This window comes from Vombatus ursinus, unplaced genomic scaffold (assembly GCF_900497805.2).
Source record: "Vombatus ursinus unplaced genomic scaffold, bare-nosed wombat genome assembly UNPS02014820.1, whole genome shotgun sequence".
NCBI lineage: Eukaryota > Metazoa > Chordata > Mammalia > Diprotodontia > Vombatidae > Vombatus > Vombatus ursinus.
In genome coordinates this window covers 21,534,610-21,556,632 of record NW_020954598.1, presented here as the reverse complement: position 1 = coordinate 21,556,632, position 22,023 = coordinate 21,534,610, and the positions used below count along the sequence as shown (strand labels likewise).

The window sequence follows — 22,023 nt, the reverse complement described above, 5'->3', positions numbered from 1 at the left end:
ACAAAAAAAAAAAAAAAAAAAAAAAATTAATGAGAGGTGGACTTTACAAAGAAAAGTAAGCTCACTCCAGTGAAGGGCTGTGAGTGACAAAGAGACTGTCTCTACTCCCAGCCTTGGGCAATCTAGACAGAGGATCTACCTTCACCCAGACTTGCTTGAGTGGAGCACAATGAGCAGGAATTCATCTCAGATTAGAGATTCCTTGTAAGGTTGGATGAGGTCTGACCATGACTAAGGAGAAAGTTAGTTCAACCTTCAGAGACTATGTTCTTTAAATGAGGACTTTAGAAAAGGAGGAAACTCTGAATCTCTTCATTTATTGGTTATTAATAATCATTTCTCTCAATACTCTTCTGTGGGGTCAGTGAGTATTTCAGAAACTTCACCTGTAAGGTCTGAATTCCTTAAAGGAACAGAAACTGGGTAATCATCCATTTTTTTGGTTCCCACAGGCAAGCACCATACCTTACACATGATAGGTGTTTAGTTAATATTTGTTAAACCATATTAAGGAAAAAATTAATTGACCCATTGGTTAATACTGGAAAGATCAGTTTCCTAAATTCAAATATCCAAAAATTCAGTTCTAACCTGTTCCCCATTAATAATAATGATAACATATATAGCATATATATATAATAATGATTACATATACAACTGTTACAGTTTACAGAGCATTTTTCCATGCATTATTTCATGTGAATCTTCCAGTGGCCCTGCCAGAGAGGCAGAGCAGAAATCATAGTCATTTGATTGAGGAGGGAAGTGATATGTGCAAAGTTATATAGTAAGGAGCAGAGGTTGTAGGCCTTGAGCCCAGCTCTTAGGACTGTGACCTTCCCATGACAACACACTGCTTCCTGAGAACCAAAACTCAGATAATGTCTAAAATATCCTGGATGAAGCTTCTGGCAAAAATCTGTGATTGCTGAGTTAGTCCCTAAACTAGACCTAACTGGTTCTGAATTGTCTATGGAGTTGGGTACAAGAAAGAAATGCAATAGATGGCCCAAGCTAAGGAACTCTCATCTTGCCATAGTAGTATTCATCTTGATAGAGACAGTTCTGGCCATAAAAATCAAACAGTCCATTATTGTTATCTCAACCTATGGAATAACCATTTTGTTCCTTCGTGGCACCATTAACCAAGTGTACCATCTGCTAAACCAGAATTTTCACCTTTGTTAAGACCTACGCTATTGTGACAGGTAGGCTTTAAAACAAACCAAGACTTTAGAAGTTTTTTGGTGCATTTTTCTTTATCTGGCCCTCTTCAGATTGTAGTGTTATAGTTATTATACCCATTAATGATGGCCGTATATGACAGACTTCTCAGAAACTTCTTTGACATGAAGTGGTGAACAGAGACAGCCCTTTGTGGTGAAGCTGTTGTTTATTAACACTCTCTCTGAAATTCCATCCTCCCATGAACAGAAGTAGTGTTGACAGCCATCATTTCTGTAACTGTCTAGCTTTGAAAGGCCGTGTAGTCACTTTAGTATTTTGTTCTGATTCTCCTCATGAGAAATAGGTTTTAGCTGTCTTAGAGGTTCTGGTAAAAAAAATTCATTCATCTATTTGTCAAATATCTATTCAGCACCTGCTATATAGAAAGTGCTGAATAAAATGGAGGACGATGAAGGAGAGACTAGAGGTGCCATGAATTGGTCAACCAGTCTGAGGAAATGGAAGAAAGTTAGGAAAAGAAACAAGTCTCCAGGAGGAATCACTCTCTAAAGAAAGGATTATTAGTAGAGCCAACCCTTGACAAAATTGTTAAACTGTCAAAGTTGTCCATAAATGGAATGGGCGAATGGGCTGCCTTAGGTAGTCATGCCTTACCTATCATGGGAGTTCTTTGAGAGATGGAACATTTGTTGAGAATGATGTAGAGAGGATTTCTGTTTGAGTAAGGAAAGGGCTGTCTGAGATTCTGTGAAGTTTGTCTACATTGTTCCTTCTGTCCCACCCCACCCTCCCTATACACATTCACATACCCCTGACATCCTTTTCCACCTCCTCTTTGTGCTTGCCTGGGCCTGCCGTAACCTGCTTTATGTCTCTCCAAGGCCCTGCTCTCACCTATCTCATTCCATATTTCAGATTGCTCTTCCCTAGCTCCTATCATCACATAGCTGCCCTTTCTCCCATGCACAGGTGAGTTTTGAAAAGAATCATTTCTCATCCCATGTAAGACCTGTTCCACTTAACAGGAACCGTGCCATTGTCTGAAAATAATGCCTTACCTACACCCAAATGCCTGATCCTAATGATAGTAATTTCGGGAACATGGCAGGACAACAGGAAAGATATTTTGGGCAAGGAGGCCTTTTGATGGTTTCCACATCACATGACTGGGTGCATCTCCTACTGTGTCATTAGACCCTTGCAGCGAGTGCCATTATCATCTCCTGACTTTAGAGATGCTCCACAGAGACCTTGGTTTTAACAGTTTTTTTTTCTAACACATTTAATCTCTAACAAAGATGTCATTGAGCAGAGGTCAGGCAGGACAAGATGAATAGAAGCAGATGAAGATGTAGGGATAGTCTACAGTTTAGACCATTTGACCTGCCAAATAGTTACATGTGCATTGAAGAGCATAAATATTATGTCTATAGAGAATTTTGACACTTTGTGTAAATTTTTAGAAACTTAAACCAGTAAGTGAAAGGTGTTTTTCCTTAACTGGTGATTGAATTTATATGCTTATTTCCTAACAAGCTCATTATTTCCTTTACCCTACATTGTGAAACGGTGACCCGATTAGAAATAAATTTGTAATTTTCCCTTTATTGTAGCTTCGTGGGTAACTGAATTAGATTACTGTAGTCTTGGAGACATTTTAGCTTTCACAAGCTCTAGAAAATGCTTATGAGATTTCTGGAAATACTTTACCGTCAGTTTTCTGAGCTTGCCTTATGGTCGGTTTGCCTATACCTCATGATCAATCGCTGAGTGTATATTTTGGTTAGGTCTATCAATAAACTTTATAGTCAGTTTCTGACATGCTTCTGAATATAAGTTTTAGTTAATTTATGAATGTATATTTTGGTCAGTTTATAGATACACATCATGATCAGCCTCTAAATACATATTATGGTTAGTTTCTGAGAAGCATACTGTTCATTTGTCATGGACTGGCTTTTTCTTTTTTTTTCTTTTTTTTTCCTTTTTTTTTGAGCTTTAATATTTCCCGATCCCTGATAGTGAATTTAAGAAGCAGCATTTCTCTACTTCGTCAAGGTTCAGAGACTAATCTAAGTCATAGAAAGTGCTATTATTCCCATTCATATGATGGCCCCTCCCAAAGAAATGTACCCATTTCTGATAACATGTGATCGTCCTGCATGCTCAGCCCCCAGGGCAGCTTTGTTCTTACAAACAGGTAACAGCTTGGCCAGTGTCTTAGCAATCCATCAACCTTCAGGTGTGGTCAGTGTAGAAAAGGGGCAGGAACATCTGAGTTTTTATATAAAATATAAAAGGAGTCTGGAATGTGTGACCAACCCAGAAAGTTCTCAAAGTGCCAGAAAATAGAACTTCTTGTCTCATTGTAGTTATAGTCAATAAACAGATTAGAATGTATCAGTTTTTCCAAGGGCGAAGATGGAGGAGGGGAGGTATTAAAACCTGACAACCTGAATTGGTTCCACCTTTGTTATCAGAACATTCCATTGCCTCATTACTGGGTTTCTTCAGCTGCTAATTCACCTTCCATTTTGCCTTATCCATTATTTTTTGCCGTTTTCTTTCTTTGAAGATATTTTTTTCTTGCCTTGCCTATTTTTCCTGAAAGTCATGAGCCCTCTTTTAGAATATGTGGAAGAAACTTTGCTAGGTGTTAAATTTAGAAGCTGGGGCAGCCTAAATACGAACATTTTGTATGTATTTACGTGTATAATCAGCAAGTATTCTGCCATTGCTTTCCTTTCCATCAGCATCCCCCCAAGGACAACCATATTATTCTGACTATTGTGAATTTGAGACTGCCTCTCATATATCCGAGTAAAGACTGGTCAAATAGACTGGAGGTTAGAGAAGCTGATACCCCAAGGGGTTGACAGAATGTTGCCTCCATTGACCTAGCATCTGTGTTTCTGGATATAATCATCTGCTCCAAGAACACTTGCAAACAAGGTGATGAAAAATTGGCAGGCATGCCCAGTGCCCTCTGCCTGGCACAGCTGCATGGAACCAGCTTCTGAGCCAAGAATCTAGCAGGAAAGAGGCTTGGTATTCTTGCACAGGAGAAAGAGAGGTTTGAACTGCAAACAACCTTTCCAAGGAGCAAGAGAAGCTCTGGATGTAGGTTTGCAGGGTGAGGGAAAGAAAAAGTTAGTGGGTTAGGGATAATTGGGCTTACCCAGGGTTTCCAAAATCTCCTCCAATTTAAAGCTTGATAGTCATTTTAGGCTGTTCCACTGGAAGGTCTAATAACCTGATTATCCACCTCTAGGCCAGGAGACCTTTTTTTTCCCCTCAAGTCACAGTGTAGTGAATGAATTAACACTTAAAGAAAACATGACTAACCACCCTAAACTCTGCTTCATTGATACTGGAATGTCCATGGTTATTGACCCCTGGCTTGCAATGCACTGGGTGCCGGCACATACCTCAGAGGAACAACACAGGGAGGCCTGTTCTCTGTCATCATCATGAGGTCCCATAGCTTCTGCTCCTTGTGAGAAGCTTTCATTTCTCTTTCACCACAGGTGATATCCGAAATGACCTCTACCTAACCCTGGAAAAGGGAGATTTCGAGAGGGGTGGAAAGAGTGTGCAAAAGAATATCGAAGTGACCATGTATGTTCTCTATGCAGACGGAGAAATTTTAAAGGTAAGGAGAGCAACTAACGGCATGCTTGAGACTTGCATGGCCAATGACATAAAACTAGAAGGCATGGATGCCCTGCAGGAGCTCATCTGGTTCATATCCCTTCCTCTGAAGCAAGTCTGTCCTCAAACCATCCCTGATAGGTAGTCACCTGCTCATATGTATTTATTTGTTTGTTTAATCTCTAAAGGAAACTCTATAATCTCCCTTGGTAACCCAGCTTATTCTGTCACAACCCTTACGGAAGTTCTTCTGAATAGCTGACATAAGTCTTCCCTCCCATAATTTGAACCCGTTCTTTTTTGTCGTATTCCATGGGAAGAAAAAGAGCACCTCCTTACTCCCCTTATCCAGTCCCCTCTTATCCCTTTGATAACCACTAAGTTTCCCTCAGCTTTCTTTTCCTCAAGTGACTTCAGTGAACTGAATTTTGTCTTCAGTCAAGTCTAGGTAGTGTTGCTGACCCACTGATAGTTTAGGTGTTTATTAGTACAACGTTGTGGCTCTGAGGAGCTACCCTGAGTGTAAGCTCATTGTTTCTGAATGGATACTGGATTCCACAATAGGATTTCATTTCAGTCCTTACCATGAAGAAATCTGCCATCTCCTCCAACACCCCTAGGTTACTCATCTAAAGATGAGGCAACCATAGGAGAGATTTGGAACATTGCTTATGCTTGAAGTTATATCCATTTATCAAACTGTCAATGTAATAGTTTAATGTTACGTAGATGGAAGGTAAATGAAGTTAATCAAAACCATCTCATAAAGACTGAAGAGAAATGGAAATTAAAGTTGATAATAATGGTAGAAGTAAATCATTCATGTTTGATTTTTTTATTTCATTCTATTTTTGGCAAGGCAGTTGAGGTGAAGTGACTTGCCCATGGTCATACAGCTAGTAAGGGTTGTGTCTGAGGCCAGATTTGAACTCAGGTCTTCCTGTCTCCAGGGCTGGTGCTCTATCCACTGTGCCACCTAGCTGCCCCCATGTTTGATTTTTAAAAAAAATATCCAGCTATAGAGTAATGGTCTTTATAACGCCCCAATATGAAAGGTGCATTGGGTAAGAGGAGCCTCCAGGCCTTGTTCCATAGTGTTGGTATTGACTCAGAGCAGCATCTTTTACTTGGGCAATCCAAAAAGCCTCACATTCCAGAGAAGAGCCTTATGCCAAGTCTTTATACAGAAACTTTTTGGTTTTAGAATTTGGAAGTTTCAGCAAAATTAAACCCCAGAGATGTCCAACTTTTTAACTTTCTCAGGTCTGTCTCCAAAAAACAATTCAAGTTTGGTTTCCCTGTGCTGTGTGAAAGCTCAAAACAGCAGGTTTATTTGGGAACATTGTGCAACGGTAGAAATAGGTGCTTTCTTCCTATATTTTGTTCATTGACTTTTTTTAATCTGATGAAATCTCCCATGCTGTTGATTTCTTAGTATTCCACTATCCTATACAGTTTGGGGTTTTCTTTTCTGAATCAGAATGAACAGTCTATATTAATGCTTCAAACATAATGTCCATTTTCTTTCAGTTTGCTAGGCAGCTATACTTAGGTCACTTCTGTCCCAAATTAACATCCTGAGGAATCATCATCCTATTAGTGTGTGAGCACAAAGATTTAGCAACAACTTTAAAACTTGCTACTAAGAATGTCAGATTCCATGGAATTGAAGTTTCTCCTTTTTTTGACCCTTGGGATGGTAGAGAGTAAGAATTAAGTGAAAGAATAGGAGTCATTTCCAAATGAAGCACTCCCCAAAAATACAAGGACTGACCTTTGTGTCTGGGCTATCACTTCCTACTTTGTCCTTCAACCAACCTTTCTTTGGATGTTGACTCTCTGTATTCTTTATTCTAGGACTGCATCAGCCTTGGCTCAGGAGAGCCCAGCAGGACTTCTTATCACTCCTTTGTCCTCTACCATAGTAACAGCCCTCGCTGGGGGGAAATCATCAAATTACCCATCCCTATAGATAGGTTCCGGGGCTCCCACCTGCGCTTTGAATTCAGACATTGTTCTAGTGAGTACAACTTCCTAATGGCCTCCCTAAAGAGCGCTAGCAATGGCTCCCTTCACCATGAGGACATGACTGTCTTGAAGCACAGGGGGGAAGGTTTACAAGAAGCCAGAACTCAAGGGATACAATATTGTCAGAAATTGCTCCTCTAGCTTTCAGAAGAAATGGCCCACAGCCAGGATGTCAGATAGAGGCCCTTCTGTTGAAGTAGATAATCCCCAGCTTCATTTTCTTTGAGAAACTCACTTCTCCTCAGGGTATTTTTTCCTGTGGCAGTTGTTTAACTTCCCCCTTCAGAGTTCTGTCCTATTAAGAGTAGCAGTTTGGGTCTAGAAAGATTAGGTACCTAGAGGCGTAAGTGAAGAACTGGCTGAGTCCTTTCTTTGCCATCCTCTTCACACCTGAGTCCAGGAAATGCCTGAAGAGCAAAAAGAATGGGAGCTGTTGTAGTTCAAGAAAAGACTTTATTTGAGAAGCAAGATAAAGGAAAAAAATAACCAATCTTCATCCCTTGATTCTTATTATAGCAAAAGACAAAGGAGAGAAGAAACTGTTTGGCTTTGCATTCACTCCTCTGATGCGAGATGATGGTACCACCCTGTCAGATGACATCCACGAGCTCTACGTCTATAAGGTAGGGGTCCTCAAACCCACCCAAACTAAGGACTGCATTGTAAGCCACCCCCTTGTGGCCATTTCTCTTTGAAGTGCTTTGTAGTATATATATATATATATATACACATAGATATATATATATTTTTAAACACACATCCACACGAAATTGAGGAGAATCCAGATGTTTTAAGAGCAATGCTTTAGCCAGAGGGATGAAACTGTATTATCCATGTGATATTCACTTTTCTTTCCACAAATTGTGATGGTGAATCTTTTGTTCTCTGTCTTGGGTGTCCATAGCAAAATTTGCTGACGGTGGTGGTGGTGTGGGCATAGATGCTCTACAACACCCGCAGCTTCAGTTCTTGATAATATAGTGTCTAAAAGCACAGTGGACAGTCTAAGGCACTCTCTTTCACTGGGAAGAACAACGGTCATCTTTGTGACCAGATGTATGTTCTACTCCATGGTTCTTAGAAACTCTGGTGGACTTGAAAGAGGTTTGAACAGGAAACCATCCTTTCTGGGATACATACAGCTAAGTATGTCAGACTGCAAGGGAATGAGGTCATTCAAGAGCTAGATTTTCTGGGTAACTGGATTTTGCTAATAAGACATGAATATGATGAATGGCTAAAGGAACTTCTTAGCTGATATGTCTTGTCTTTTCTCTATAACTGCAGTGTGATGAGAATAGTACATTTAATAACCATGCACTCTACCTGGGCCTTCCATGCTGCAAAGAAGACTACAATGGCTGTCCCAACATTCCTTCCAGCCTCATCTTCCAGCGCAGCACTAAAGAGACCTTCTCTATCTCCACACAGCTGTCTTCCACCAAACTCACTCAAAATGGTATGATAATGAACCAGGACTCCATACTAACCCCATGGGGTTCTTGGCAGTCCAACTTGGGGCTTTCTACAGGGTCAGAACTGTCAGCTACATTTTATTTACTGATTTTGCTTCACTGGGTATGTGCAAGATAGGAGAGAAAGGACCTTTATGACCATTTAGATTTTTCCTCATTCTTTGTCTGCAGAGCACGTTAGATGTTTAATAAATGCACATTGAATTAAGTTCAATTCCAAATTTAATTATTTGGGTGCATTCAGCCCTCAAGATGCCCTCTCAGACACTGCCATCCCTTTCACAAAGGGTTGAGGGAATTTCACTGCCTATTGAGGTCTTTTGTTCATCCTGTTGGAGAAACAGAAATTAAGCTCTAAATCAGACATCGTAGTGGTATCTGATATGTCCTTCGGTTGGTGTTTCTGATTATCACTTGTAGTGTGTGGTGTAGTGAATAGTGTAACAGAATTGGAATTTGAACAAGATTTAAACCCCGCTTCTAATATTTTAAAATCATTTTTGTTATTTTAAATATATTTTATTGATATCTTTTGTTTTTACATCATCTACATTTCTCAATGTTATCTCTTTATAATTTCATAACATTCAGTTTCCATTGTCTTGTGCTTGTTATTTTTCCCATTTACATAATTGTAGTTATCATATATAATGTTTTCCTGGTTCTGATTACTTCACTTTACATCAGTTCATAAGTCTCCCCCTGTTTTTCTGTATTCATCATTTCTTATACCACATTCCACTCAGGAACCACACAACTCATTTAGTCATTCACCAACTGATGCAAATCAACTTTGTTTCCAGTTCCAGTTCACAGAAAATGCTACTATAAATCTGTTGGCATATATGAGCCCTTTCTTTCTATCATTGATCTCCTAGGGGTATGTGTCATGCCTAGCCTAGATCTCTGGGTAAGAGTATAGACACTTAGCTGCTTTCTTAGCATAATTCCAAATTGCTTGAACCAATTCATAGTTCTACCAAGAGTGTGTCTTGGTGCCTATCTTTCCACAATCCTTCCAACATTGACCGGTCCCATCTTTTATCATCTTTGACAATTTGTTAGGTGTGATAACTTCTAAAATTTACTAGCTTTGTGACCACAAAAAGTTGATTAACTCTCTGATCCCTGGTTTTCTCCTTTGTAAAGTGGGGAAAATATCTTTAATACCTATTTCACAATATTGTGAGACTCTAAAAATTATTTAAAGTGCTGTACAAATGTCAGTTATTACCATTATCTAAAGGAGCGCTGTTCTTTTGATTTATAGTGGACCTCCTTGCTTTGCTGAAGTGGAAGGCTTATCCAGACCGAATCATGGATATTCTGGGGCGCCTCCGGCATGTCAGTGGGGAGGAAATCGTTAAGGTATTCACACAGTCTTACCTCTAGGCCTTAACTTTGACTTTACATTAGAGATTGTGCACGTGCTATTTGAGCAAAAGGTCTAGGGGAAAAAATATCTTTTTGCCCTTCCCTCTAGTGATCATGCTCAAAACTCCCTTTAAACTTCTATTGGTATTGCCATTATCCCAGAGTACAACATGTTAGGTAAAGAGGGGGGACCTGCTTGCTTTTGGTTAAATTTGCTCTTTCTTTTTAATGTGCTATTCCCCCTGAATAATTTTGCCGCCTTTTTTGCCACCTTTTTAAATCAACATTTGAAAGCTTTGCTTTCTCGAAGTCTTGTACATTTTCTTCTCAAAATAAGTGCTGATAAAATGCTGTCTTTCTTGCTCTGTTAGCCTCCTTCTCAAAAGAACTATATGTCTAACCATTTTTTCTTATCATTCTCAGTAAAAGCTAATTAAATAACTGCCTTAGCTACCACTTGCTCAGGTAGTCCCTAACTCTTCTTTCCCCTCCACCTTGGATCCAGAGGAGCCATGTGAAGACAGCTACTTTTCTCAGATCACTTTGAGACTGAAGCGCTTAGCTACAATTCCCAGCTCCTGGCCCAGAGAGGATTGGTAACACCACAACAAGCTACCCTTCCAGTCCAGGATTCTTTTCAGAACTCCTATATAATCTAGAATGAATACTTGTCCTTTCTTGGCTCCAGAAATGCCTCCACCACTCACTAAAGCTAAGATGAACCTTCCTTTTAAGGATGTGGCCCTACACAATGAATTTTAATAAAATCCTTTTTTTTTTTTAATTGAAATGCTTTTGAGATTCAGAAGTTAAGTATGGAATTTGGGGTCTGAAATGTATCCTAAAAGATCTCATTCATCCCTGTCTGTCTTTGGGCATGATTGTACCTGTCAGTTTGCCTTAATAAACATTTGTTAGGTTTATATGCTTAGTACTAGAAGGGATTGTAGAGATCCTAAAGTCTCTCCCACCCTTCTTTTCATAAATGATGAAGGTTTATCCAGGTTTTCATAGGTGGTAAGAAGGAGCTCTAGATGGATCAGACTGAGATCCTCAAACTTCAGACCCATCGTTTTTGTATTCTGTCCTGCTGCCTCTCCCTCTGTCTGGGGAGCTTTTTTACATACCAGGCACCAAATTGGCCCAGGGAGGTCACTTACAACATGCTTTTTAAAAAGCACGAGAAGATGAGATTCAATCCATGAATAGGATTGAATTCGGTCTTTTTCCAAATCAAACAGACTTTGAAAATCTGTCTTCTACTCTATTGCTTGCAGAGACTCATTTTGAATTTCATTTTCAACAAGTGACCAGATTGGTATAATTATTTTTAAGTTCTTATAGAATCAAAAAAAGTTCTTACAGTATCGTATTGGATTTCTGCCATTAAGATAAATTCCTGCATACCCTGGGCACATTTTTCTTTACAAGAAAATATATCAACCAATAAGTCCAGAAGGAATATTCACAAAAGAAGCCTGCAGTAGGGAGTCTGTATGGAAAGAAGCACATTGTTGCAGTAGATCTCAGTCTGGCATCATTAACTCATCTTAAACCTGCTAGAATCTACTGCCATTCTGGGATTGGATTTTGACCAGCAGAATATTAGCTCCATTTCATCTAATTTTGTCCTTTTTACAGGAATATAGCACCTCTCAATTCTTATCATATTCTGCCTTGGTTGAGTTTTTTCCTTGTCTTGGAACCATAAATGCTCTAGATCAAAAGTAACCATCCTGCCAGATCTCCTGCCTTCACCTGAAACTCTCTTTTCCTAACTACTTCCTCTTCCCTAGGTCCTTTATTTTTTATTAAAAAAGCTTTTGTTATAAATGTGCATAGTCTGTTAGAGTCGTATACAATAGAAGCAGCTGGTATGATATGGCTAAGCTATAACATCCATTCTAGTTACCAAAATACTATGTTTTGCATCATAAAGTTGAACCCTTTTGTATAGAAATGAATTATTTGTTTGCTTACGATCAAACTCCTTGCTTTAACATTATTTGTCTTGACCAAGAGATTATTAGCTTGTTATGAGGATATGTGAGCCACAGAGAATTTCATCAAGAAGATTGCAGGAAAATCTAGAGCTAATAAAGAATTCATTGTTTCATCTTCATTTCCAAGTTGTTTATGTGTATGTTTCCTATCTTTAGGTCTTTACCTTTTCTTAATAAACCATAAAGCATTTATAACCAATGAATTTACCATTCATTCAGAAAAGTAGAACCTTGATAGGACTCCTCAAGAAATTTTTATTTAATGTCTTCAGATACCCAAAGACCTCTCCCACTCAAGTTATCTCTCAGCACTATTTGTGGTTTTTTTTTAATCTAGTAGTTTTTTTAATACTGGTTCTGAGTTCCTGTGAGAATTTGCCCAGTTAAAGTACTGGGTTTTTCCTTTTTTTTGTAAGGAGTTAAATGAACTAGGGTGTTTGAAACTAATCCCCTTTGTTTCTTGGTATTCTTTCAGTTCCTGCAAGACATCTTGGACACACTATTTGTGATTTTGGATGATAATACTGAAAAATATGGTCTTTTGGTCTTTCAGTCCCTGGTAAGTACCCAGCCCAAGGTATATAAAACGATGTCATCTCCAAGGTCTCAGTTCTGCTTTAGAGCACTGATGAGGAGGGTGGAGCTCAGGGTCTAAAGATAGAGGCCCATGGCCCTCGGAGAGACAGAGCTGAAATCAAATATTTATACGTACAAGTAGATAAAATATTAATGTATCACTGTTCCTTAAATAAATCAAGAATGTCCACTCCCCTCACCTTCAAGGGGTTATGTTTAATTCTCTTAATGAGTCATGATGCTCTTCTGTAATCTCCTTCAGGTGTTCATCATTAATCTGCTCCGGGACAGCAAGTATTTCCATTTTCGGCCTGTGATGGACACGTACATCCAGAAGCACTTTGCTGGAGCATTGGCATACAAGTAAGCCCCATTTGACCATCATCTATCTGCTTTTTTGCGAGATCTTTTGCCTTTTGTGTAAAAGGGATCAAAATCCTAGTTTAGTGGTTTATCAAAGGTCAGATGGTATTTAATATCAAAGCTTCGTGAAATAATTTATCTATCTTCTAAAATAAATGTTTCTTAAAGTATCTTGATTTCCTAAGGAAGAGGCATTTGAAATCTAGATCTAATCCTGTTTCCCAGAACTAGAACCAGAAGAGGTCAGGAACATTATTGGTTAGCCACAGGTCAGACTGTTCTTTGCCATGATGAAATGTTCCCAGAATGACCACCAGAAAATTATGAGGATGGCTGCTCACAAAAACAATTTGTCCAAAATGGCCCTCCTCCAATATCCCATATCCCATTAATTTCCCAACCCAATATGAGAAGAACCAAGAAAAAGTCTCTCTCTCTGTGGAAGAAATACAGCAGATTGTGAATCAAATTAATAACCAACTGCATCACAAATACACAGTTTAAATAATGCTGCCAGTCTTTATGAAGAGGTAAAATAGGAAACCATCCGTGTGTTGTGATTTTAGAAGTGAAAACAAAATTATCTCACCCATGGCCAGTTGTGGACTTAAAATTCCACCAGTAGAATATCATTTCTTAAGATCAGGGAGGTTTTTTATCTTCATCCCTAAAGTTGATTTATTGACATTTTAGTGATTTAAAACTTGATTACTAATTCTGCACCAGAACATTTTCTTAATAATCCTTCCCATCACACGTTTATGCATCACTATCATAAATCTACCTTTTACCTCTAACCATTCACTGCATTTGGCAAAGGACAGCCTTCAGTACATCCCATAATTCTAAATCAAAGGCTGCCAGCCCCAAGTTTTCAAACTTTGCCACCTCAACAGTAAAGGAGGATTTTCATCCATGTGTCTTCTCCACAGAGAACTAATCCGTTGTTTAAAGTGGTACATGGACCGCTCAGCAGAACTCGTTCGACAGGACCATATTCAAGAGGCCATGAGGGTAGGTATCATTGGGTCTAAATGATTCGCCTAATGATATTCAGAAATTATCACATTTACCCTGTTATTTTGATTCTCTTTCCAGAAGGAAAGCAAAGAATGTTATTTTATAAAAATGTAGGTCTTGTCCCACTCTTTCCCTTAGCAAATTTTATCTTTGAGATTCTTGTTTCTATTCATTAAAACAGTGATTCTCACAAGTGATGTAACCATCAGTGGTAAAGTTAATGGTAAAGTAATGTAGTAAAGGGGGACCTCCTTATTGAGATCTGTCAGTTGGCATTACCCTATGTGCTATGTATCAGGAAAATGAAAATTTTTCCTGATACATAAAAAATGCACTTTTTCCAGTTCATAAGTTGGACCATAGGTACATGATTTAGATTGTTTTCACAGCTTAATACTTTTTGTTGCCTATTTTTGAAAATTGAATGCATTTGGAAAGTGGTTGACCTGATACTTGCCTCATTCACTTATCCTTATGGAATACATGCTATATAAGGCATACTCAGATTTTAAGGAGTTGTTTGACAGAGGGCTGAAATTTAAACTTGTAAATAAAATTTAAAGATTAAGAATTACCAAAACAATTTAAAAACAACCAGTTCATGTTATGCTAAACTTTATGGGGGTTTTCAGATTTTTCTTTTTTACCATACTTCTTAAACGAATAGCCAATGTTGATAATTCCACAACCCTATACTTCAAAGTACTTTTTTGCCCGTCAGTATTAATTAACTACTAGTCTTATATTTCTTTTCTTTAAGGTCATAGTTCACTCACATAGAGATACTGTGTTTATTTCATTCTACTTTCCAAGGGTTGGAAAATAATAAACTTTATTAGGCCTGTACAGGCCAGTAGTTAAAAGACTGCTTGTAGCACATGTAGCAAAGAGTGAATTATACTATGACTCTAATTTAATAATCTTCTGGTCCGAAAAGACTCGAAGGCAATTTTTTCCCGTGATAGAGACCTCAGTGCCAAGATAGCTCTGCATGAGCAGCAGAAGATTGAATTTTCTTATGCTAGCCCATTGACAGATAAGCAGGCCATATTTGGAGCTTGAGAACAGAGTTTTCTTTTATATATTTTAATCAACTGTTCCATCCTCACTTTTTTGGATGAGTTTCTTCCTGATGTCTCTTTGACTTCATTGTCTGCCAAGAGTCTCAATTATCTTAGGAAAGCTGGGTTTTTTTTTGGATCAGCAAACTTGTTGTTCCATCTTTATCCTGTTTTTCAAAAGGCTCCTTTTGCTTGTGGACATAGCTAAACATTATGGGAGATCACAAACCCCAGCTCAGCTCCAGAAACAAATTAGATGCCTTTATCTTTCATGTTGTTTATGAACTATTTGTGGCAAAACAGCTGGACTGAGGAATGGAAGACCTGGGATGTGGGCTCAGCCTGCTGTGAACAAGTCATTTCACTGCATTTTTTTGTTCCCATGAGTGTAAAATAGAAATACCGCTGCCAGCCCCTAGGCTACTCTCTTGAAGAGAAGATGATACCTTTACTCCTTCAAATAAAAATAATATATAAATTCAAAGTAGGATTACCATCATTTTTATTGGTGCTGCTTATTCCCAAACCCATTAAAAGAAATTAGCAGAAACTTAATTTTTACATGGCCCAGATTTCTTCCTTTTTTTTCTATCCAAATATTTCCAATATTAGTCCATGGTTCCATAATACCAGTACCCAAGAAAATAGTTTTAAAGCCATTTGATGAGTTCACCTATAAGAAAGAGGCAATCAACTTTATCACCACTTTGAGAGTTGTCTTTTGGAAAATACATTATAAAAGAAAATGCAGTTCTACCCATTGTAATTTTACATTGCACCAAATTTTAATTTTCTAACTCTGCTATTTTGCTACCTGGTTCCATTCCTGTATCTCTTTATAGCTCTCATTTTCACTGTCTTCTTGCTTCCCTAAGGCTTTGGAATACCTTTTTAAGTTCATTGTCCAGTCTCGGATACTTTACTCCAGAGCTACATGTGGAATGGAAGAAGAACAATTCCGATCCAGCATCCAAGAACTTTTCCAGTCCATCCGATTTGTCCTGAGCTTGGACAGCCGAAGCTCTGAAACACTCCTTTTCACACAGGTTAGTAGGTGTAGTTCTGGATCCAGATCTGACTGATTCTTAGTCATAATGGATAGTTTCTTTGGTGTTCCCACTGCTCAAATGGAAGCACTTCTGCAGAGAATTCTGATTTATTGTGCAATGTAGTATGCATTAGTTTCCAGGTGAACAGATTTCTAGTAAAGAATGGAGGGAGAGACAGTATGACATTGTCACTAGAGAGCCAGCCTCAAAACCAAAGAAACCAGGGTTCAAGTCCCTCTTCTGACATGTACTGACTAGGTGACTCTGGGCAAGTCATTTAATCTCCCAGTGCCCACAACATCTCCCTAACAAACAGAAGTTTCAGAACAATTGCCAATCTGCATTGAGAATTTCCCTATTGGAAGTTCCCAATATCAAAGAAATCACAAATTCAGTTAAAAAATGAATACAACTTTATTCTCCCTCTTTAGACTCTTCAGACTTAACTTGCAATGACTAGATGACTTTAGAGTTTTTAGCAGTATCTTGGTCACAAAAATCTTTCTCAATATATTGGGTATTTGAATCCTCTTATTAATCAAAGTGTGAGTTAATGGCCTTGCATCAGCACATTTCAGTTCTAGCAGAAGATAACTGGAAATCCTTAGCCAAAAGGTATGGTAGTCAGGGTTAGACAATAAGTGTGTTTGCTTATTGGTACCTGTTAGAGACATCTTCTCCCTGAATCCACTCAGTCTTTTTTTTTTTGCATTGTTATAAGAATAGCAGTAAGAGAAATAAGACTGTGGGGCCGGTTTGACAGTAGGAATGTACCATTGAAGCAAGTCTGCTAAAAGAAATGTCCAATTGGTTTCCATTCCTCCTGAAAAGAAATCAAATAGCTTTCCTCATCACCTTGATACAGACAACTCTATATGTGGAAATCCTGTCATATTTAATATTTGAAATGTCTGCCTTTTGTTTTCTACTTGCCGCCCCATTACCCCTTGCCCCCAATTGCCACCTAGGGCCCTCAGCCTCGTAAGACAGGTGAACAGAGCTGGCAATTATACCTCACAAAACAGTGGGGGCACCTCAAGGTCATCGTTTAATTCTGTAAGTCAGAGCTCCCCTACATACCTTTCAAGGTGGCTGAATTGAGTGACCCTTTCCCCTCCCCCAGCCCATCTGCTCCTGCTGCTCCAGCATTCCATATAGGTCCAAGGCAACTGCTCTTCCTCTTAGCCAGAGAATAAGCTTGGGGAGCATACAGGAAACTGGCAGAAAATTCAGGAATGCCTTTATCCCACATCCCTGCTCTGTCCGGATAATAAGCAGAGATTCAGGCCAGCTCTGTCACTATGCTAATGCTTTGTTGGGGCTGGAACTGGCTTCCCTAGCTTTCTTTATGTCTCTGGTTTGCCTGTTAGAGGACATAAGCATGTGTGGCACAGGAGACTTCATCCATATAGATTTCTCTCTCTCATCCCTGTGAACAAGGCACAGCAGAGCTCACACTTCCAGGAACAAAAACTTGAGTGTGATGGTCCCTTGGGAATACCAATGACTTCTTGTCCTTTTTTCTCCCTATGTCTGAAAACTTTCAGTGGTATAATTTGAGCCCAGTCCTAACCATAATAAGAAGTTACCTTGTTTTCACAAGACCTTGTGCCCAACAAAGGAAAATACTGTTAGATTGAAAAGATAGCCTTGGCTACCCAAGGCACCTGGTGCCTAATGACCCTTGTGAACAAGGGATGTCTTGACATCCAACAGAAACCTCAGAAATCTTAGGTCAAATTTATACATGCAAATAGTCTTCCAGCCAGCCCTATCTCACCACAGAACAAATGTCACTCATTAGAAGCAAGGGCCTCTAAACAAGCCTCCTGGTGGTCCCATAAATCTCTTCTCCATCCTTCATAGATGGTGTTCCTCCCTTTTGTAGTTGCTTTGGTAGTTTCAGGCCTTATAAGGTGGAGATACTCTGAATTTGGGGCTCAAATCTTAAGCCTGCCCTCCTGGGCCTGAGATAGGATGAAAGGCCACCAGGCTACAGCCTGTCAGAAGGGACTAACCCTGAGCTTTTTACCATTTGGACAGATCTCTGGGATCATGGCCACAATCATATCCAATAAAGGCAGTCTAGGGAATCTGTAAGATGTCATGATTTCTGTCTAGGTCTTGAATGCAGTGAGAATTATCTCCACTTTCTCCAACACTAAATTAACATCCATGGGTCACCAGAGTTACTGTGTCATGCCATAAAAAGGCTCCTTAGTGTAGTAGAAGATTCACTGGGCTAGGAATGAGGAAATCTGTTCCTTCCTCTGCATCCAGTCATTGAAAGTATTAAAATACTATGTTTTGCATCATGAAGTTGAACCCTGTGAGCCTTGACTTATCTGCTTATAAAATGAAGATCTTGGCTAGATGGTTCTATCCAGCTCTGAAATTCCAATATTTGCCCTTAACACAATCCTCTTTAGAGAATTTCATGCCTGAAAAACTCCAACTTCTAACCATTCTGGATTTACCCTTGAGAGAGGTGGTAATTCCTTGTGAAGGAGATAATTTGCAGAATCTTCTATTTGCATAATTGAAAATAAGTTCATTCCTCCTACAGAAGTATGAAACTTTCAAGTTCACCATAGTAGGCCTGGGGCTAGCAGACTCCTAAGCTGTTACACACAGAGCTGCTTCAAGTCTCCGTACTGACACCAGCCACTTCCTTTGGAAGGCTTATGCATCTCTAAATCTGTTCAGGAGCCAGAGAGCTTGCCTTCCAAACAGAGGGAGTCTTTTCTTATATGCTTGCTGAATAAAAACAGTTACAAAAGCCCTAGAACTTTTTCCTAATCTTCTTCACTGGCAAAGAAATCACTCAGTGAGCTGCTCAGAGGTAAGGTCTTGCCCTCCTCCAGAGACCAGCTCCTGCCATTCCTACTTCATATTAAGAGTGACGCCATCTAACTGGTAGCAGAGCCCAGTAGTGGATCATGTGTCCCATAAGCTGCACTCTTTCCAAACCAGTGGAGAAGTTAAGGCAAGCGTGTCAGTCCAATCCTTGCTGCCATAGACTATCATCCCTGCAAACAGACTGGCAGGACATCCAACCAGAACTAATAATAGCAGCTTTGTTTTATTTTTGCAGGCTGCTCTGCTGAACTCTTTCCCTGCTATCTTTGATGAGCTGCTGCAGATGTTCACTGTGCAGGAGGTCGCAGAGTTTGTGAGAGGGACTCTGGGGAGCATGCCCAGTACGGTGCACATTGGACAGTCCATGGACGTGGTGAAACTTCAGTCTATTGCCCGCACAGTAGATAGCCGCCTGTTTTCCTTCTCTGGTAATATATATATATATATATGTATATATATTGTATGTATATATATATATATATATGCAATATGAATAACTTTTAGCATGTTTCAAATAATTGTTATCAGAGTGATATTTTTTCTTATCATAATAATAAAGCTGGTGCATGCACAGACCCCATCAGTCTCCTTGGGTGATACAATTTCCCCAAGGCTGCATCAGCCAAAGAGTCTGATGGAATCTGTGTGTGTGTCAGACCCCTCCCATTTCTTCCCAGTTATACTAGAGGTCCAATATTCTATGCTCATCTTCCTATCTAGAACTAGCTCTCCTTGGAAGTTTGAGGTTGGTACTATTTTCATGGAGGTAGCACTGTTATTTCTGAAGTATTTTTGTCTCATTATGTCCATTATTTCATCCTCACATCAATGTTCTGAACTTGGTATAGAACATATTGTTATCAACATTTTATAGATGGAAAAAATAAGGTCTATAGATGTCAACAGCGAGTTAGGGACAGAGATGATCTAGAAAGCAGGGGTTCTTAATAACTAACCCCTTTTATATCATGGAAACCTTTGGCAATCTGATGAAGCTTATCACTCCCTTCTCAGAACGATGATTTGTTGTTTACATTCACAATTGAAGGAAATTATAAATTTTAGTTATAAGTTAATAAAGATGCAATTTTTCTCATCTAAGTTCCCAGACCCACTGAAACCGGTTCTTGGACCCCTTAGGGGTCCATGGACTCTAGGTTAAAGACCTCTGATCTAGAGAAAACAAGTTTCCTGAACCCCACTGCCAGCTCTAATGCTGTCATACCCTGAATAAATGAGACTTGAGGTGATGTTGGGAGAAAGGAAAAAAAAGAAAGTTGTCTAAATTCATGAAGGAGAACAAAATTTGGCAATTAGATTGTTCTGATTATCAAAGGCTTATCAATATACAAAGGATGTACCCTCATTTTAATTGCTATTGAAACAGAGCTTTAATGTAACAGATTGAGGTGAAACCCTTGTGTGCTTAGCAGCTGTGATAGAGAAGGGGCATAAGTAGATATGTATGCATGGCCACTTGGCACTAGATTGATATGAACAAATGGTAATTCACACCTGCTAATAAATGGTAATTCACATCAAATCTTCATGTCCAGTCAATGTAGTTAAGGCCAGATGTACTATTTAAATGGACTTTTCACTATGAGATGTGCTATTAATTTAAGAGTTAGTCATTGAAACAATTTCATTCGGAAGCTCTCCCCTGACTCACCCTGTACCACATGTCGCTCATTACAGGCAACATTTGAAATGAGACTAGAAGGGAAGTGGAGTGGTTTGTCTGTCATTTCTGTTGGAAAAACAAAGGTTGGCTCACCAAAAGGAATGTGAAGCTCAATAGTATTTTCTTAGAGGGCAGCTGGGTGGCACAGTAGATAGAGCACTGGCCCTGAAGTCAGGAGGACCTGAGTTCAAATCTGACCTCAGACCAAACACTTGACACTTATTAGCTGTGTGACCCTAGGCAAGTCACTTAACCCCAATTGCCTAAAAAAAAAGTATCTACTTGGCTTTCAGACCCTTATAGAAAAAAAGCAAATGACCTAACTCATCACCCAGTCCTACCTCTGTTTGGAAGCCGTAGAAACAAGTCACTTGTTCCGACAAGCAGTTAGGTTTGCTTGGTTGGGCAAGCAAGGCTAACACAAATGGCCAGCTCTCTTCCGAATATCACCTTAGGGCTCTCTGCCTCTTTTCTTGCAGAATCCAGACGCATCCTTCTCCCTGTGGTCCTTCATCATATCCACTTACACCTAAGACAACAAAAGGAGCTGCTGATCTGCTCAGGGATCCTCAGCAGCATTTTCTCCATCATCAAGACCAGTTCGTTGGTAATGGGCTCCCTTTTCCACTGGCCTAGCTCTAGTCTGTTTTTACCATGAGCAGGCATAGACCAAGAAGAGCTGCTCTGTGCATTATCCATTCAGGGGAGCTTCTCTTAGCAATAAGAGAATGCTCAAGTAAATGAGCTCTCTGTTTATGTGTGTGCATATACATGCACACACCTTCTGGCTTTTCAATACAGTGTGTTCTTTCCATTTAAAAGAAAACTTCATTTCTACAAATCTCTACTAGGGTGGCACTTCCTGAATTCCTTGTTCCCCTGCCAGTTCTGCAGCAGTTATCTATAGGACCTGAAAGTGAAGTTTCATGTTGATATTCCTTATATATTTCCTGAAAGACATTAATTATGGATTTCTGGTAAGTTCCTAGGGATTCACCCAAAGATGGCTTCAGTGAGATTGGACCAAGTTGCTGAAATCTTTCCTGGAAGAAAGTATATTCTTTTGGTTCTTTAAGAGAGCCCGGAGGTCAGAGAGAAGCAGAGACATATTGATTTAATAACTATTGAATACCTACCATGTACAGGGCAAACTGAGAATTAAAAAGACTCAAACTTGGCTCACTCGGGATGTAAGGAAATAAAAAGATGAACTACACAACTAACTATCCTTTAAGAATGACGCCTTCAACATAACATTTGTTCCTTTCTTTCTACCTTTTCCTATCTCTCCTTTCTTTCTTTTTTTCTTCCTTCTTTCTTTCAAAACCTAAAGCAGGAGATTATGTACAATATTACCACAGTTATAGGTAATTATATTATTTTATTAAACCAAGGGAAGCTTGATGGAAGGATCACACTTTAAATGAAAGTTCTCTGAATGCAAAGAGTGATACATTGTGCTATGCCCATGGGAGGGCCCTAGAGAAGATGTTAAGGCAGAAGTGGGATGAGGAAACAAAAAGGATTTGAAGGAAGTGTACAGGGTTTGAACAGTTAGGAGTAAAAGAAGGCAAAGGTGATTCAGAGAGGTGCAGTATGATGGGGAGAGATTTCAGACTCAGTCTAAATAGCATGAATGTTACCTGGAAGGTGATAAGGGAAATTCTAAGGCAAGAGCTAGCAAACTCTTTA

General features: G+C 39.2%; 1 protein-coding gene across 1 annotated transcript in view; it reads left to right on the top strand.

The window, feature by feature from the left end:
* The window catches only part of DOCK3 (dedicator of cytokinesis 3), a 392,714-nt gene that overhangs the window by 283,307 nt on the left and 87,384 nt on the right, over positions 1–22,023 (top strand). Inside the window, exons 15-25 of the mRNA XM_027837282.1 lie at positions 4,716–4,840; positions 6,697–6,859; positions 7,384–7,490; positions 8,155–8,326; positions 9,613–9,710; positions 12,195–12,278; positions 12,558–12,658; positions 13,591–13,672; positions 15,615–15,785; positions 18,883–19,075; positions 20,811–20,938. Coding sequence (XP_027693083.1) covers positions 4,716–4,840; positions 6,697–6,859; positions 7,384–7,490; positions 8,155–8,326; positions 9,613–9,710; positions 12,195–12,278; positions 12,558–12,658; positions 13,591–13,672; positions 15,615–15,785; positions 18,883–19,075; positions 20,811–20,938 — 1,424 coding nt within the window. The remainder of the gene's footprint in view (positions 1–4,715; positions 4,841–6,696; positions 6,860–7,383; positions 7,491–8,154; positions 8,327–9,612; positions 9,711–12,194; positions 12,279–12,557; positions 12,659–13,590; positions 13,673–15,614; positions 15,786–18,882; positions 19,076–20,810; positions 20,939–22,023) is intronic.